General features: G+C 37.1%; 1 protein-coding gene across 1 annotated transcript in view; it reads right to left on the reverse strand.

Annotated features, from left to right (window-relative positions):
* Positions 1-18,041, reverse strand: part of LOC124159418 (tectonic-1-like) — a 719,378-nt gene that overhangs the window by 36,309 nt on the left and 665,028 nt on the right. The window contains exon 6 of the mRNA XM_046535221.1: positions 3,583-3,705. Within this exon, the coding sequence (XP_046391177.1) occupies positions 3,583-3,705 (123 nt within the window). The remainder of the gene's footprint in view (positions 1-3,582; positions 3,706-18,041) is intronic.

Genomic DNA, 18,041 nt, shown 5'->3' on the forward strand with positions numbered 1-18,041 from the left:
AAAATTTTCGCACAACACTTATAAACCTAACAAAAGTTTCTGATTCGTTCATGATTTTCGTCAGGGTACATGCATTCAAAAATACTAATTTATATTAACTAATTACTGCGACACACATTTATCGAAAATAATTCCGCTTTTAACGGAATAATAACCACATTAGGTATATTAACTGAAAAGATTCGCTGAGATAAAGATCCATTGCACTTTAATATCGATAATTAACGGAATTAAAATTTTAAACCCCTGTTTTAACCACGAGACAGGTAAAATTCCGAGCAATCAGGTGATACTAATATTTTTGCGCAATAAGTTAAAAAATTGCCGTGAAACTTAATTTAACGGTCAAATTCGCTCGCAGATGAGGTTCCTCAGCCGAAGTATCATGCACGTGTATGAGATGCGCGATAAAAATTACTTCCCAGCACTTTAGTGGGTAATTGGTGAGTAATAACCCCAAGCAGGCCATTTACGCCGTCGTAAAGGGAAGAGGCTCTGTCCGCAGGGCCAATTCGCATCAGAGGCGTGCGCGAACGGAATCGGGGAACGGCCGTGGATCACGCAGCCTTCTCTCTCTGTTCACGCAATGCGAGGGATAATCACGTGCGACAAGGAGGCTGAGTGGTGGAGTAGAAAAGAGGGAAAAACGAGGGCACAGATAGAGCGATAGGAGACACCCCAGCGTCTATTCTAGTTGTTATTAGCGGTCTCTGACTTAACCCCCCCCATTGTCCCCATTCGGGAAAAAATTTAACATTTTCGTAAAAATTATATTTTACAAAACTTATTGAATTTATCGCTGTTTTCAACAAGTGTATAGTGTCAATATAATTTTGAAAATAAATCGCATGATGTCTGAATCAAATAGTCGTAAACGCAATTTTTTAAATTGATAATTTTAACATCTCTGTAAGGATAACTTGTTTTTCCCCCAATTTTTCTGCATAGATTCTTTAGATAAACTCTCATCGGTACAATGATCTCTATGCCTATAGAATAAGTCCTTTGGTATTATAATTTTCAAGGCAAAAACACAGTAAAATTCCCTGTTCCCAATTGGGAACGTTGGACTTAAGCAACGCTTAGTGTGCGAATTTGTTAGACTGTGGCAGCCCCTCGACTGCTGAAAGCTTACTTTTGGAGGTTTTTCCACCTAACCCTTAGTGTATTCAAAGCAGTGTTGCTGATTTTGCCCTTAGATAAGACCATTTGGAACTGCACGATATAAATGATAATTATTGTTCGACAGGCATGATAACAACAGGTTTTTAGTGACTAAAGGATTATAAGAGATTAGTCCACCACCACATACTGCTCTTTCACGTAATTTATGCTCAAGTACTTTTCTAAAGTCATACATCTAAGGAGTGTTGATTGTTCTAGCTTTGTTAGAAGGAATTCCTAACAGTTGTGGAAGTGGTCGAGTAATTGGATATGGTTACTGACGTTGCAATATATTCGCCGAAAAAATTCTATACTTTGAGTGGGGCAAAACAATTGATCTACGTAGTTTTCCAATACATTACGAATTACTGGCTTCTAAAATAATGGTTTGACATAGTTAACAGGTAATAAAAAATATTGTGTCTTAAATTCAAAAGTGATTTTTTGTTTTGATTAGTTCACTTGACTTTATTTTTACTCTATTTACGAGTCTATTTAGTTACTCCTGGATTGTTTATAATTTACTGTATCATCTTGAAATTGTAAGGGTACATACAAAGTAGAGCCTTGTTCAAATTTTTATGAACACTTAATTTGAAAATTCTACCTCACTTTGCTCTCAGATGGAATATATTTGTTTGAGAAATTCACGGAAGGGTTCTGCTTTAGCTACTCTGGAAATTTCAAGACGATAGCTCACGGCCATGGGTCACGCACGCATGTGAATCCCTTTCTCGTCACGCATTGCGAGGGCAAGAGCGGGACAATGGCGCACATGAAGAGAGCCGAATAGAATAGGAACGAGGGAAAATGAGAGCACGGAGAGATTGACAGCAGTCACCTGATGTATGTACCTCGCCCAAAGATCGTCTCTCTAATCGATTGCATCACTGAAAATCCCAGGACGAATTTACACGTGACGCACGTCTTGCATATAATTGTGGACCCGAGTGCAAAAACTAGAAAATCTCCAATATTAGCAAAAATGAAATGACTAAAAACATAAGAAGTCCCTCCTCGCCTTTACCAGCGCACATTGTTTCTTTCGACATTAATTTCCGAATCAGTTCAGCAGATTTTTTTTAGTAAGTGCTTACGTTCTACTCTCGGAGTGCAAGAGCCATTTTTTCCTACTTTTTCTCGAAGCTTCAACATTGGTAATAATCTGGTTCTGGCACTCACGTTTTCTATTCATACGAACTACTTGAAATTTTCGGTGAGCGTGGAATAGACCTTATCAACAGTTTTTTGCACACCAAATTATGAAATTCCACCTCAGTATTTTCTCAGGAGTAAAATTTATGTTCGAAATGTGTTGGCAGGATTTAGCTCCAAACACCCTCAAAATTTTCAAATGATAGCATTTTTTTAAAGAACTTACGAACCACCAAAAAAATTAAAAACGCCCACTCGACCTGTCACTTTTCCTGAATTATTACCTCCATTGAACTAACACTATTTCCTCGACATATGCAGGACATATGTCAACTTTTGTCAACATTCACCTTTACCTCAAATACCGAAAACATTTTACCGCAGCATTTCCCCTACGGATTATTTTCTGCATGATCTGCAGGTGAAGTTGACTAAGCCTGTAAAACCCAAAAAATTGAAAGATTATGTAAATTTTATACAAATAATACGTCAGCCAAAACAAATACAGCTATTCAAGCGGCTGTAAAACGCCCTCAAAAGAAGTTATCAAAAAAATGAATTCGGTGGTGGTAAGCGAGAAATAGAAAGGTTTTGCAATGATTGAAATGGTAGTACATTGCAAGTTAATTCCAAAGAAAATTTAATAAAAGATTACGTTCGTGGTTTCGTTGTCAAAGTGCCATATATATACGCTGTATAAAAAGTATGGAGTTTATTTTCGCGTTTTTATATAATCATGCAATAAATCCGGGAAGGGAACATCTGAAATAGTTGATAAAAGATTAAAATTCAAGGATAGAAATTTCGAAATGCTTCACTGCTTACATAAAAATTGTGTATTTTCACAGAAAATTGTTCCCAGAAATTCAAATATTTATAAAACGTACACTACGAGATTTGCTTACGCATAGAAAAACCGTGGAGGTGATAGTATACACTGTTTCTTTTTTGGTAAGAAAAATTTCGTCATAAGAGTCAATAATAAATGAGGATTAAAATGGTATTTCAAGAAATATAGCATGCAGAAAACTTTTGGTAACGATAAAACTCACAAAGAGCAATTGTTAATAATTTCAGGAAATCATGATTAATGACACACAAAGATATCCAATGAGTATTATACAGATACGAAATCTGAGAATGGTTGCAAACATTTTGATTATACGACTAAGCATAAATATTTAACTGTTGTGGGAATTTGGGATATGCCTCTTAGAAAAAAATAGAATCTAAAGTAATTAAGCTAGTAAATCGGGTACTCACTCCTTGCCGTGGTCAAAGAGAATGGGCAGCAGCGTATCAGCCGATGTCAGGTTGACCCGGTCTCCACCTCTGGCAGCCCACCTCGCCCGTACCAGGCTCATCTGTGTGGCCAGAACGACGTCTCTGTGAAAAAATAACGGAAATAATTAAGGAAAAGGCTGCGATCAATGTTAAACCATTACTAGTGTAGTGATCCGGAAATGGAAGATTTCCAAAATATGCATAAATATGTTGTTGTGTGACGCATAAAATCAACTGAATTGGGCGTTACTTGGTGGAACGATGAAATATTCATGGTGAAGCAAAACTCAGTACTATTCCACAAACTTTACGTTGTGTGACGTCTCAGAATAGCCAGCTATGAAAACTGTGCCTCGGGATTTGCAACTTTTCACTTTCAAGAACGCCTAACCTTCCTCTTCCCCTTCCTTTCCCCTTCCTCTTGGACGAAAACATCCTGGTTCCACTTCCCTATATAATGGCACGGTGGAGATGCTATTAGGACTCACTCAGTAAGACACTCACTTACTTGACGCAGTTACTCCGTCACCAGTGGTCAGTCACAATGTAGCCGTCGATCGGAGTCGAAGCGCGGGCCGTATGGCCCGTGCGACCTAAGCGCCTCGCTATCCACCCGTGTTATCACCAGCAGTTCCTCTCCTCCCCGAGACATTGGTAATATCCTAAATTTTGGCTTTTCTAGATTCATCATTACTTTATGTATATTCATTGAATTGATTTGGAAACTGGGATTTTAAATGAGAAATAAACTTTGGGATAAAAAATTTAAATACTTGTGTGTGATTATTCGCTTCCCGACACCAAGGGCAAGAACCCACACGCAATTCAAAGCGTGCGACCCGCGGCTTTTCAAGGTGGCGGGCCGCACCATTACACTAGCATTGCCCCATGCACGTTGGTCTTCCCATCTTGGGCATGCAATGAAAGTGTTGAATCTATTACATTTTATTATTTTCTAAGACACCTTTACTGCCCCTTCAATTTTAAAATAATTACAAAATCATTAGTGAAATGTATAGGAGAGTGACAGGTGAGTATGATAGTGACAGGATAGATTAGTGACAGGTGAGATACCAAAGGATTTCGAGAGGAACAATATAATCCCTATTCCTAAGAAGAAACGAGCGGAGAAGTGCGAAGATTTTAGGACCATAAGCCTTACTACACATGCATCAAATATACTGACAAGGATCATCTATAGAAGAATAGAACGAAAAGCAGAAGAGTATTTGGATGAGGACCAATTTGGATTCAGAAAAAACAAAGGCACAAGGAAAGCAATATTGGCCCTAAGACTGCTCATAGAAAAGAGAATGGAAAAGAACAAGCCAACATTCGTTGCGTTTGTGGACATAGAGAAAGCATTTGATAACGTGGATTGGAGCACAATGTTTGGAATCCTAAAGGAAATTGGGGTTCTTTATAATGACAGAAGAATCATCCACAATTTATACAAAAACCAAGTAGCCGTGATAAAATCAGGGCCCAGCTGTGAAGAAGCAAGAATTAAGAAAGGAGTGCGACAAGGCTGTATATTGTCACCCGTAATTTTCAACGTTTACATTGAAAAAGCCATTAAGGAAATCAAAGAAAAGGCATTGGGAGTGAATATCCATGGAGAAAAAATAAGCATGCTAAGATTTGCCGATGACATAGCCATTATAGCAGAAACAGAGAAGGATTTGAAAAATATTCTGGTTAATATGGTTAGGGTAATGAGTAGATATCAACTGAAAAAAAGCACGAAGAAAACCAAGATCTTAGTACGCAGCAGAAGAGAAGAAGTCAAGACCAACATTAAAATAGGGAGGCAAAAACTGATAGAAGTGGATGAATTCTGTTATTTGGGAAGCAAGATAACTAGTGACGGGAGAAGCAAGAAAGAAATTATCAGCAGAATAGCCCAGGCGAAGAGAGCATTCCACCAAAAGAGAGACCTGCTTACAGCGGGAAACTTAAATATGGATGTAAAGAAACAATTTATAAGAACCTACATCTGGAGTATGCTCCTATACGGAAGTGAGGCATGGACAATGACCGTAGCGGAGAAAGCAAGGATAGAGGCCTTTGAAATGTGGTGCTACAGAAGAATGATGAAAATCAAATGGATCGACCGAGTTAGTAACGAGTAAGTCCTAAGAAGGGTAGGAGAGAAGAGAAGCCTTATGAAAACCTTAATAAGAAGACGGAACAACCTTATAGGCCACATCTTGAGACATGATGGCCTGATGAAGACAATCGTCGAAGGACAGGTGGAAGGCAAGAATGGAAAAGGAAGACCTCGAACAAAATATATGGAACAAGTAAAGAGAGATGTGAAAGAGAAGAAATACGTAGGAGTGAAAAGATTAGCTGATAGGAGAACTGAGTGGAGAGCTGCGTCAAACCAATCCTAGGATTGTTGACCAGTGATGATGATGATGATGATGTGTTTCAAAGCATCCTTTCATCCTCATCCATTCACACTTCCTACCATTTATATTTGGTGGCATGTCCAGCAAGAAAATTCGATAAAAACAAAATATATTTCACCACAAATATCATTTTCTTATACAAAGTGCCCGTTTCGAGGGCAAACACAACGGTAGTCCCTTACTCTCTCTTCTAGATTGCTCGCATTCTTCTACTGAAGCTTGACGCTGAAGTATAAAAAGTTCTCAACGCAAAACTTTCGAGATATTAGCTGAGAGTGTATTTGGTGCCCTTCAATACTCAAATAATCTTGTATCACGAACTTGGAGTAAATAATATATATAATATCAGTATGAACATGCATGAAGTATGGTTAACAGCCTTAATAGTAGATAAATTTTCTGCTTAATTCGGATAAACACTTTCTAATTAGCGGTGGTTTACATCATAGGTAGTGACCGACTGGTGATTCCTCTAATGTAATATTTGTGCATTATTCACTCTCACATCTCATTCCACCACAGAGAGCCGCAAGCAGAAAGGAAAAGGAAGGGTGAAGGAGTGGTTAAGAGGATAAATGTTACGGACTGAACCTTTACGGGTCGGAGCTACTCTCCTGTTTGTACTCAGGGAAGCTCTTGCGAGCCAATCCCTCACAGATTAGCATTGAATAAACGGGCTAAGGTATTTAACTAGAACCTGATAAAACCATCTAAGTTAAAGTCGAAGGACTAATACGCAGTTATTCAATGGTTAGTTTCGAGAACTAGACTAAACTGACAATAAATAAGCAAATGAACTGTATGTCAAATACTTGTACCAGTTCGGAGTAGGAGAAGCAATATGACTGTTAAAAAGTCGAAAATATTTGTTTTACTCTCCATACTCAGCTTAGTAAAGGATACACCAAGTTATTGTTTTCCAGGTGTATAAAATAAAAGCAATTTTTATCAACAGTCTTTTTCGATTAATCTTATATATAAAAATGAATCGCAAAATGTGTTGGTAAGCGCATAACTCAACAACGCCTGGACCAATTTGGCCAATTCTTTTTTTAAAATGTTCGTTGAAGTCCAAGGATGGTTCTTACGGCGAGAAAAAATCGAATAATTGCCGGGAAAACCCTAAAAACAGCCCTTTTCTTTTTCACACACAAACGTTTTCAAACTAAAACGTAGAATCAATTTGAGATTTATTGCTATTATATAAAGTTCATATTAAATTACAAGCACTCACTGTTATCTAAGAAATGTAGGTGTGTAATATAACATTTTAATTACTACATATATTCAAAATATTAATTAAATTGAAATTACATTTTAAAAATTTAATTCGAGCTGATTGTAAGCCCAGCCGTGGCCCAGATCGAGTTGACACTTCACTACCGTGTTTGTAAACAAATCTCCAAGCAATTGTTGACAAACGGTAATGTCCGTGTTCCTGTCGAGGAATCGAGTAGTTTTAACTCATTTCCTTGCAATGATTGCAAATTAGTTTCAGCGGGAGGTGAGCTCATCAACAAAGAGTTCCAGAATATGATTGATCACCAAAAGAATCAAAGATGGTTGATTTAGCGAGCAAGAACGAAGATGTGGATGACTAAAACGAGGTAAATTCAAATAGTTCGTACTCTGCATGGATTCGAATCTTTTAAATGTGTAACAAACGAAGACGAAATCACCAACTATCTATCTGAATATTTTAAGTCCTTGGACGTACCTGGCTTACCAAGGCACGATTTACAGAAAAATGTAGTTTCTGTGCTCATGATCTTTCGAAGCCTAAACCAACCATAACTATCCAAAGGAACGTGTTTGGTCATTAAAAAAATTGGTGATGAATGTGATTCACGCAACTTTACTCAAAGGAAAATTCAAAGGTTAGGTAGTCCTCATTCCGTAGATTCCATGATCTCAACTCATATACCCTTTTGAGCTTATACGTATTCAATTTACAATTCGTGTTGCATTCGTGATAACGATTAAAAAATCACATGGTCATTTTTTCAGTTTTTGGGTTGTTTGTGCTCATGTGCTAATGAAAACCCATGATTTTCTCATGGTCAATTTAGCGTGCTATGTTCACGAGTCGATAAACCATCCTCTGTATTTCTTCCTTCGCTTCAAGTGCGTAGCTAGGATAGGGGGTTTTTGGTGCAGTTAATACCACGGGTCTGTAGGGTATAGAAAACTCGCTAAGGTAAGCGGGAAGTGTGGGGGCACTTCCCCCAGACATTTTTTAAGATAAATGGTTCAAAATAGTGGGTTTTGTGGCTGTGTGAATAGTTAAATATGTTTTGTTTGTTAGTCATCCGTCCCCCTAATATTAATAACATAATCTTTCATAAAAAAATTCTCTAAGCTCTTGGGGGGGGGGGGGTTTATCCCCCAAAACCTCCCCTCGCTGCGTCACTGCTTTGCTTCGCTATATTTATTTAGCTTCATCCGCTTCATCTTGCGCCTGATAACAAAACAAAAACTGTTGTTTCTCAGAAGATGCTTGACGCAAGACATTAAACCCGAATGTGTAGGGCTCACCGTGGTGCGTTTACGCATGCAGTACGTTTACGCATGCAGTACGTTTACGCAGTGCATTTTTTCCAAACAGAGATACTAAAACTGGCGCGCCTTAAGTCATTTAATGCGAATGCTGCTTCATAGGGGCTTTTCTTGCACGATTTTGAGCATCAGTCAAGCGTCGGTCTGGGGTCGTGTCAACCTGCCCCCTGAATGGGCCAAGTGTATGCAACAGACTTGGACCTAAAAACATTTTTTTGCAGCTAATAACGCAAATAGCCAACAACTGAATGCGTATAATTTTTATTTCATGAACTGCTTTATTAAACCACAATGCCCAAAATTTCTTAAGCTAAAACGTAAGAAAATTTGTTGAAAAAAATCCGCGTAAACGTGCTCCGATTCACCCTATGTAGATTCGATAAAGAAAATGTCTTTCTGACAAGCAATTTTGGTTCTCATTTACGTAGTTTTATTGAATTTGTATCCTTATTTTATTATAATAAATTAAACATGATTAAAAACGATGCAGCCGCTCTTGATTTATAAATGGTGTAAGTAAACTGTAAGTTCATTGATTGTTGGGCGGTACGAAGTTCGCCGGGTCAGCTAGTTAATTGATAAAAATAGACTAGTGAATAGAATTAAACTCCATTTCCCAAAACAGTTGATTACTTACATTCATGTAATGGATTAACGCAACGATGGATTTAATTAATGCTAGAGGTATGATATTTCAAATGCACCGATGAAAATATTATTAGTAATTGGAAACGGATTTTTAACCTCAGGAAAGCCTTAATTAACATTACTCCCCATGGAATTAATGGACAAGGAAATAAAGCTACGCTGCTTAGTATCGTTTCTGTCGCAAAAAGGAAAACTTTATGCACAGAGTACAAACAGAGTACAATTATATCGTTGCATCAAAATATTATTCCACATTTTAGACACTCAATAATTTATGATATCACTCTTTAGCAAATTTATTTATGGAATTTTAGAGATATTAGCTGTAGAGTTTAATTTACAGCGAACCTTGTATCAACCCAATGTGTGACCTTTAATCCCCCACGTATTTTTACGAATACCTAATTAAAAGACAAACAAGCCATGAAGAAACATTACTTGACCGGAAAAACATATAATTTGTGAAGCATCTGAGGCACTGTGATTTAATTTTAAAATTAACTCACTGTTAAAACCAGTAAAAAATTGGAGCAGCGTATTGCACATATCAAAAATAAAGTAATTCACTCGCAAACTGCTTCTCCTTGCTACCCCGCAAGCAACCCCAACAGAGATGTGTGACGCTTAGACATAAGGCAAAAATGCAAGAATAAAAACAAGGTTCAAAACGATCATCAAGGTCTCTGGCAGTATATTCTCAATTTAGAATTATTTCTTTCTTCCGACTGGTTAAAAAATTTTATGTTCTATTTCAGCCGTACCCCTTTAAATTGGACTATTTATATAAATTTTCAATTTATATAAATAGTTTGAAAAGTCTGTAAAAGTTAGGAAATATGATAGGCTATAAGTGTATGGATAAGTTTTATGAAAGTTACAGTAGAAGTTGGATATCTGGTTAGCCACCCTGATTTACAAGAGAATAAACATCCCTCACTCAGTGTCCTTATCGGACAGGCGTGGCCCATCGGAGAAATGAGCTAACATCAAGATCTATTTTTTGACTCAATTAGAGTTTTTCTGCATTTTAACAAAATAGCATAAACTTTTGCAGTGTTTCAGGTGTGTTATTATTTCCTAAAAATTTCCTCGAGATCGGTGATGTATTGACCACTTATAGTATCACAGTAAGTTCATACAGCGCAACAAAAACTTTGAGTATCGAAATCCCCATCCAAACCGGGCCGAGGAAGTTGCTTTTAAGATTCTCTAGATTCCCGCAGGAGCGTTGCGGTCGAGATTTTGGAGAGAGATTCAGAAGAGGGCACGAAGTCGGTGGCGTCGCTTGGCGGTAAGTCAACGAAACTCTCGGTCGATAGCGTCCTGGGCGGGGGAGGCTACATGCAAGAAAGGTGTACGCGATCCCATTGTGCAGCAGGTGAGCAGGGGATAATACCCAGAGCTGAATAAGGGAGGCACACGATTCCCGATAATGAACGCAAGATAGGAGGCGTAGGAAAGGCATCGTAAAGGAAGAGGTCTCGAAAAGAAAAGAAACTGCATGCCGCCCCGAAGATGATAAGGAAGTTTCATGACGAAAAGTTGGCCGATTTGGAGTATCTAACCAGCTACAGGGGGCCGAAAAATGCAAACCACGGACTTCCTCACCAGAGCAGCTAATCTGGGATACATTTTTCTCAATTAAAGACCACGAATAGATTTATCGCATCTCAAAATACAATAAGAAATTCGGGAATGGGGAGGAAGTTCATACTAAATTTTTCATTTAGGAAAGTAATGGAGCAGAAAAAACATATTGCAAATAGTGGCATCATGAAGGAATGGCCAAAATGAAATGGATGTAGTGAATCGTGTTTGAAGAATTACAACGCGGAGTTGAGATGAAAAAACAATTTTTGGGAATTGTAATAAAAGAAATAATAGCAAAAACCACTGATATCACAAAATAGTGCACTTGTCAATAACAGACAAAAAAATAATAATTATAGTAATAGGAGTAATGTAGAGAATCACATCATTTTTAAGCGAAAAAACTAAAGACAAGCAAAGTATCGTGAATTATTTAATAACTTCTTGATTTTATAATGCATGAAGCTGGTACTTAAATATTTCCGGAACGAAGCAAGTTAGAAGTACACGCGAAAGATTTAATGCATTGAGTAAATTAGTAACCTTGTAAGCGAAGGCTTAAAATTTGAAGGGATAAATAAGAGATAAAATTACTGCAAGGAGTGAAGCATGGAGTAACACTTCTTTAAGACAAAATTTAAATTTTAAGAAAAAATTTAATTGTTAGGAAAAGGTTAATTAGGTTCAATGATACAAAGGGAATTTCCTTTATTCAGTATTAAAAAATTGTATGGCAAAGGTACGAAGAGTATGGAAAATTCCAAACCGCACCACTCTTTGGCCAATTGTTGATTTTTAAAAACTTTTCTCTACTAACTGAGGGAATACCTGACTGAAATACTACATCATACTAACTTTTGGCTGAGATTTTCACCCAATCACTCAAAATCCTATGAAATTATCATGGAAGCAACGTGAATGAAAGAGTGAAGATCCAAATAATGGAGTAAAATTTTAAAGGTAACCGACCTTAGAATTGTATCATTTGACAATAGGCACCCACACACTTACTCATTCACCTGAAGGTTGGTTTGGTGAGGCAGAAAAATAATTTCTGCAAATAAAAAATATGAATTATTTTAGCAGCCAGTATGTTTCCGAGGTTACATTTTTAATCTGAATTATCTTTTCCAAATATGATACTAACACTTTATTTCTCAATAAATATGTAATAAAAATCATTTGAGAATGTAAAATTGCCCTATTTCCCAACTAGCACAGAATAATAATTATGCGTTCAATGATTATATATTATAAATGTTTTCAATAAAAAATTTCTCAAAAACATCAGACACTAGTTTTCCAGCTAAGCTCACCCCCTACTAAGCCAGCCAGGATTGTGAGTTTCACACATTCTGGGGCAATTCCTTCCCGGAACCACCTCGCACGGCGAGTAAGGTTGTCCGACGGCCTCACTTAGTATTTGAACCCAGCACCCCTCGGGATGGATTAAAAATAGGGATGGTCGGATCGAATACTTCGGATCCAAATATCCGCGGATATTGCCCTTCATCGGATACATCGGATCCAAAGTCGCGGAAGACATCGCATCTGGATCCGAAATATTAAAAAATAGCTTAAGTGAATGCAACATGAATAAGGGTGGAAAGAGTCCCGATTCCATCTTGGAATGCACCCTCGCATGCGATTCTTGTCCTAATCATGGAACGTTCTGTTCGAAAGCTCTCGCAGAGGTTACGTAGGAGAATTTCAGCCGTAGAAAATAAAAAAGACAAAATGCGACAAGCACATAGTGTGACTCTTCCCAAGAGATTGAAGAATCATCGGGGGTATCACAGGGTCATGAATTTGAAAATTCATTTGGATCCGAAAATATCCGATCCGAAATATCCGGCTCCGAAAATCAAGGATCCGATCCGAATCCGGATCCGAAAAAAAATCCTGGATCCGTCCATGCTTAATTAAAAACTTTGTATATTCTACATCCCTTTTTGTTCGGTAAACCTAGACCGATATATACTATAATTCTATTATGTTCAACACGCAACATTACACCCCTTTCTTAATATCTGTATCTTTGAGCCAACATAAAAACGGTAAACTTAAAACTAATAACCAAGTAACATGTAACGATCATTTAAAATGCTGGTATTTTCATAAAATTACAAAGGCTTAAAAGTTGCAGTTCATAAGAGATAATAAAACGATCAGAGTTTGTGGATAGGAATGCTTGAGTAAGCATGGAATTTGAAGAATCAATTTGCAGTAATGCGTCCATTTTTTCAATAATTTTCTAAAACAAGCACTTTATTCAAATCAAAAAATTTGTATGGCCAGATAAAATAAATGATTGCGGTTACCATGGCTTAAAAAATATGATTTATTTTAGCAATCACAGCTAACTTTAGAGGTTCCATTTTTAATCAGAATAATCTCTTCCAAATATGATGTGAACTTTATTTCTCATCAAAAATCTAATAAAACATCTACTTAGCGCATGGAATTGCGCAATTTCATGCGCTTGCAACCTGGCACATAATATTATCTATGTGTATCATGATTATCTAAATATATTATCAATTAAAACATTTTCAACAGTCTCAGACGCTAGGTTGCCACCTGTACGATCAGTCAGTGGCGCGTTACAAATGAGGAATACAAAGGACTACTCCGAATATAACAAAAGCAGCCATTTTGCGGGAGTCGCCGCTTATAAAATTGCGCTCCAGAGAAAATCAAGGCAAAAGGTAAAAGGTGGATACAGGACAGTAGGTATACGGCGTGGGATGGCAGATTTGCCGTTGTAGGTCACCTGGATATCGTCCTCCGCCGGCGGCGGCAAAGACAGTTTAATTTCGTATGGTCCCATTGCCGGGACGTTCAAAGTGCAGAATGAGCGAGTTCATTTGTGTGAGTGGAACGATAAATGCGGATGGCCCCCACGCGTGGAACTCGAATGCAATTTCTAGGGTCACCTAAAACAAACTGAGCAATTAGAACTGTCCCGTGACTTTTACGCTTCGGCTGGATGCAACCTAGTTTTGCTACTTTCAAAGGTCATCTGTGTCTGGGGATTTCAACCGCAAAGTTCACATACTGTCTGTGATTTTAAGACTGGGGACAGAGTACACCGGATTCCTTGCGTTTATGATAAATATGTATTGCTTTTTTAACGCTTTTTTCCCTAACATCAAAATTCAGCTCTATATCTATTATATGAACTTATTGTCCAAAATTAATACAATTTACATTGTCAAATTTATTTTTCTATTTTTCATTCGTCGACTACCATATAAAACTTAGAAAAATAAAAGGTACAGGCATCTAACAGAAGTCATTACTATCGTATAAATGTTATAAAAAGGCAGAATTTAGGTAAAAATCCATAGGAGACACAGATATACCTGTATGGTAAGCATTAGATTAAAAAATACTTCGGTGTTTCAATAATTACATTTAGAGATATGTTAAGTATTTAACTACTGGAAGAACTATAACTTTATAATCCTATCATATGATAATTTTTTTTAAACGATCAAATTTCCTAAATATGTGTTGCTTTTTTTTAACGCTTTTTCCCTAACTATATACGCTCTAAATATATTACATTAACTTATTGTCCAAAATTAATACCATTTACATTGTCGAATTTTACTATTTTTCATTCGTTGGCTACCATTTCAAACTTAGAAGAATATAAGGTACAGGTATCTAACAAAAGTCATTACAATCTTATAACTGTGATAAAAAAAATCAGAATTTAGGTAAAAATCCTTGGGGGACAAAAATATACCTGTATAGTACGCTTTAGAAAAAAAATACTTCGGTATTTAAATAATTATATTTAGAGATATGTTAAGGATTTAACTACTGGAAGAACTATAGATTTATAATTCTCTCATATGATAACTTTCTTTTAAAAGATAAAATTTCCCAAGGCATGGGAATCACAGCTGATGATCGCTTATTTTGCCCTTTATTTTAAGGCTTTGAGTCACGGCTTGGAAATATGCTAAGTGGTTATTTGTAATTTTCTTCAAAAGTACCAAGATTCAATGTGTTCCAACGGAATATTAGCTGTTATTTCACATACTCAACTTGAAATTGAATAAATTTCCTAGTTTTACAAAACTTAATGAAATTATACAGTAATTTTGGTCACATTGCCTACAACTCGCTCTCTTTATTCCGAAGCAAGAAGTTCTGGAATAATTTTACCTTTGCACATACTAATTTTTAGAAAAAAACACATTCATTCACGAATATCTAAATTCACTGAATAATTCAATAAAATACTCGTTAATGAGAATTATTCACCAATGACACTCAGCCTAATACAGGTACCCACTATAATTATTTGTAACTAGTAGCAATATCCTCCACTCCATGATTACAGTGTTCTGACTCTCACAAACACATATGCTACAAAAGATTAAAAGCTTTGAAATATTTTAAAGATTAAAATTTAACAAAGACAGTTAAAAATATTTTCTCTAAATTTCCTCTTCTCCCAAATGACTCAACTCATACAGAGTTGAAATACCTTTCGCAGATAGCCGGTCATGTACAAAATACAGATGAAGTAATATACCTTTTAAACTGCTAAATTGGTTTGTTTATGACATTATTTTGAATTCTCGAGGAAATGTGCGGCCGTTAATGAATCGTTACTATTTTAACTAAGAAATTCAGTACTACCTATTTCGAATAACATAACGAAGCTTTGGAGAATTACAGAAAGTGTAAGAAGGTTGCTGTAGATTGCAAACATTGATGAGACCTTGAGAGATGTCTATAAAGTCTTTACCTGATGTCCATATGTTATCAGGGAAATTAACGGAAGAATTTTCCGCATTGAGTGCCGACGGAGTTGCGGTAAATTGACGGTCATCAATTTCCAAATTCTTAAAACGAGACCATATCTAATACAATTTACACAATGGAAATTCCTTGCCTGGGGTATACTATCAATGAAGGCTGTTAGGGTTTTGGTCTGGGTGGAATGAGCCATACTTGCAATGGATCGCGGCAATTTGAAGGCCAAGTCTTCCATCCAAACGGAGAGCCTAACCAGCTTCCGCATATTAATGCGATAGTAAGATTTTTTCAGAAAAAGCCGAAACATTACAACGTAAGCAAGTGCATTGATATTGGGTACGTGCGTTGGCGTTCCTGATTTAAAACTTGTGAAAGTGATTTCATGAGAAATGGGGTCTCCAAATTACCTCTCAGGGATAATCTGATGACGTAAAATAAATATACCTATTTCCTTCAATTCCTTCATCCATCATTCTCCCTAAGGCAGCACATCATAACATTCGCAGATAAGATTCGAAAAAAAAATTTCCATCAAAGAAAATATTTTTATGCAATATTATTTGGAAAGAGCATAGATATTGGTTAACGATAACTTTCTTATTGCATTAAAGTATCGAATCATCGTTATTAAAGTTTAGATTTTCGATGATCTATCAAGGATGTACGCGATTATGAATTATGTAGATGCCTAGATATAATAGTGAACATTTCCAGCACTCGAACATGAAGGGATATTTGAAGTGTTTTTGTCATTACGATCACTACTCTGTAATTTTATCGGTAATATTCATAAAATATATGTTAAATTATTTCAACCGTGGTAATAACCTCGATTAGTTAAATTTAATCAAAACCAGAAACGAAAATCTGTAACAAAATCCTACGATTACATACTGATTCTTCAAGAAATAATCGTGGATTTGCAAACTTCGTGCCTTTAAATAGCCACTTGTAAGTTCATTGAAAGTGCGAACAACCCACGATGAAAAAAATCGGCGTATCACTTTGATTTTTCCTCAATGGACCTTCCTCGTGAAATCTATTGTGGCTTTTGGAGGATATCTACACGAAAACGATCCTCGACACCGCTAAGTAATGATAGCTATTTCACTAACAGCACGTAAACATCGCGGTGTGATCAAAATGCCTCGTAAGTTTCAAGAATGACACTTCTTATATTTTCTTCAAGGAATTTACTCGGCCAACACTGTGTCAGAATCTCTTTCGGCGTACGTGTCCCGTGGACTGCAGTTTGACGACCTCTTCCCGCTCAGATGAAAGCGCTGGGAAACGTAAAGCTAGACCGACAGGTGCATTTTGCCACCGGCGTCGTCTCCCGCATTGTGAACCCGGGTCACGCACTTCAGCGGCCGTAAACCCGGACACGTAGCTGCGGAGGCGACTGCGGCGCAGTCCAGTCGGCGGTTCAGGGTGCGGGAGTGGTACTGAACGGTCGTAGTGTTCACTGGGGGAATAACAGCAGCTCTACAATCCATTCCCCCGATTCCCATACCTACCCTCGACGCGTACAATACCACTTTCCAACCCTATGGTGCGCTCAGAAATTTTTTCAGACAAATAAAAGCTGTCATCAGAGAAAACAAAAGTAAGACGTTCCAATGGTGAGTTCTAATAGGGAAACGGGATTGGTAAAATAACACTTTAAACCAAGGGTCTCCAACCTTTTTAAATGAATGGGCCAAAAATCGGTTTCATGTCTCCATGCTGCATGCATCCACACATTTCAATCAATTTCATTTTACCAACACATCAATAAAATAAAAAAAAACATAATTTCAAAGTGCAACAATTTTTAATGGTTAAAAAGTTCAATCAATCAATGCGATTTGTTCATTTTTGACGAGTGTGTCGATGTATATTTTATATTCCGTGACGCGATGCAATGTTTTCTTAAGCCTCTATGAGCCGCAAAAAATAAGCCGTCGGCTCGCGGGTTGAATATCTCTGCTTTAAACGAATACCGCTTCTTTATCGTCGCGAGCTCTCCATGAAAATACATCCCAATTTCACATGAGGTGCCTCATTTTAAGATAAAAAAATGTAGAAAGTTAGTTAAATTACTTGTCTTTCATGGCAATTTCATCATTCATTTTTAAGGAAAAATCCGTGAAATATTTTATTTATATATAAACTTTTCTCGGAATCCGCGCTGGTAAGATTTTGTAAGAGCGCCGACGTTTCGGGTTCCGACTCGTTACCCATTCTCACGGCTACTGCTGCCGACAGAATGGGTAACGAGTCGGTACCCGAAACGCCGGTGCTCTTACAAAATCCTACCCGCGCGGAATCCCGAGAAGAGTTTATATATTCTCTTAGCCGGGAAAGTGTTAAATTTAATTTTTAGAATATTCTTCCATTTTTGTGGAAACAAAATCATGGTTTTGCTAGTAGTAGTGGTCCATGTCATCCTAATGATGTCGTGGGGTTTCC

This window comes from Ischnura elegans, chromosome 5 (assembly GCF_921293095.1).
Source record: "Ischnura elegans chromosome 5, ioIscEleg1.1, whole genome shotgun sequence".
NCBI classification, from domain to species: domain Eukaryota; kingdom Metazoa; phylum Arthropoda; class Insecta; order Odonata; family Coenagrionidae; genus Ischnura; species Ischnura elegans.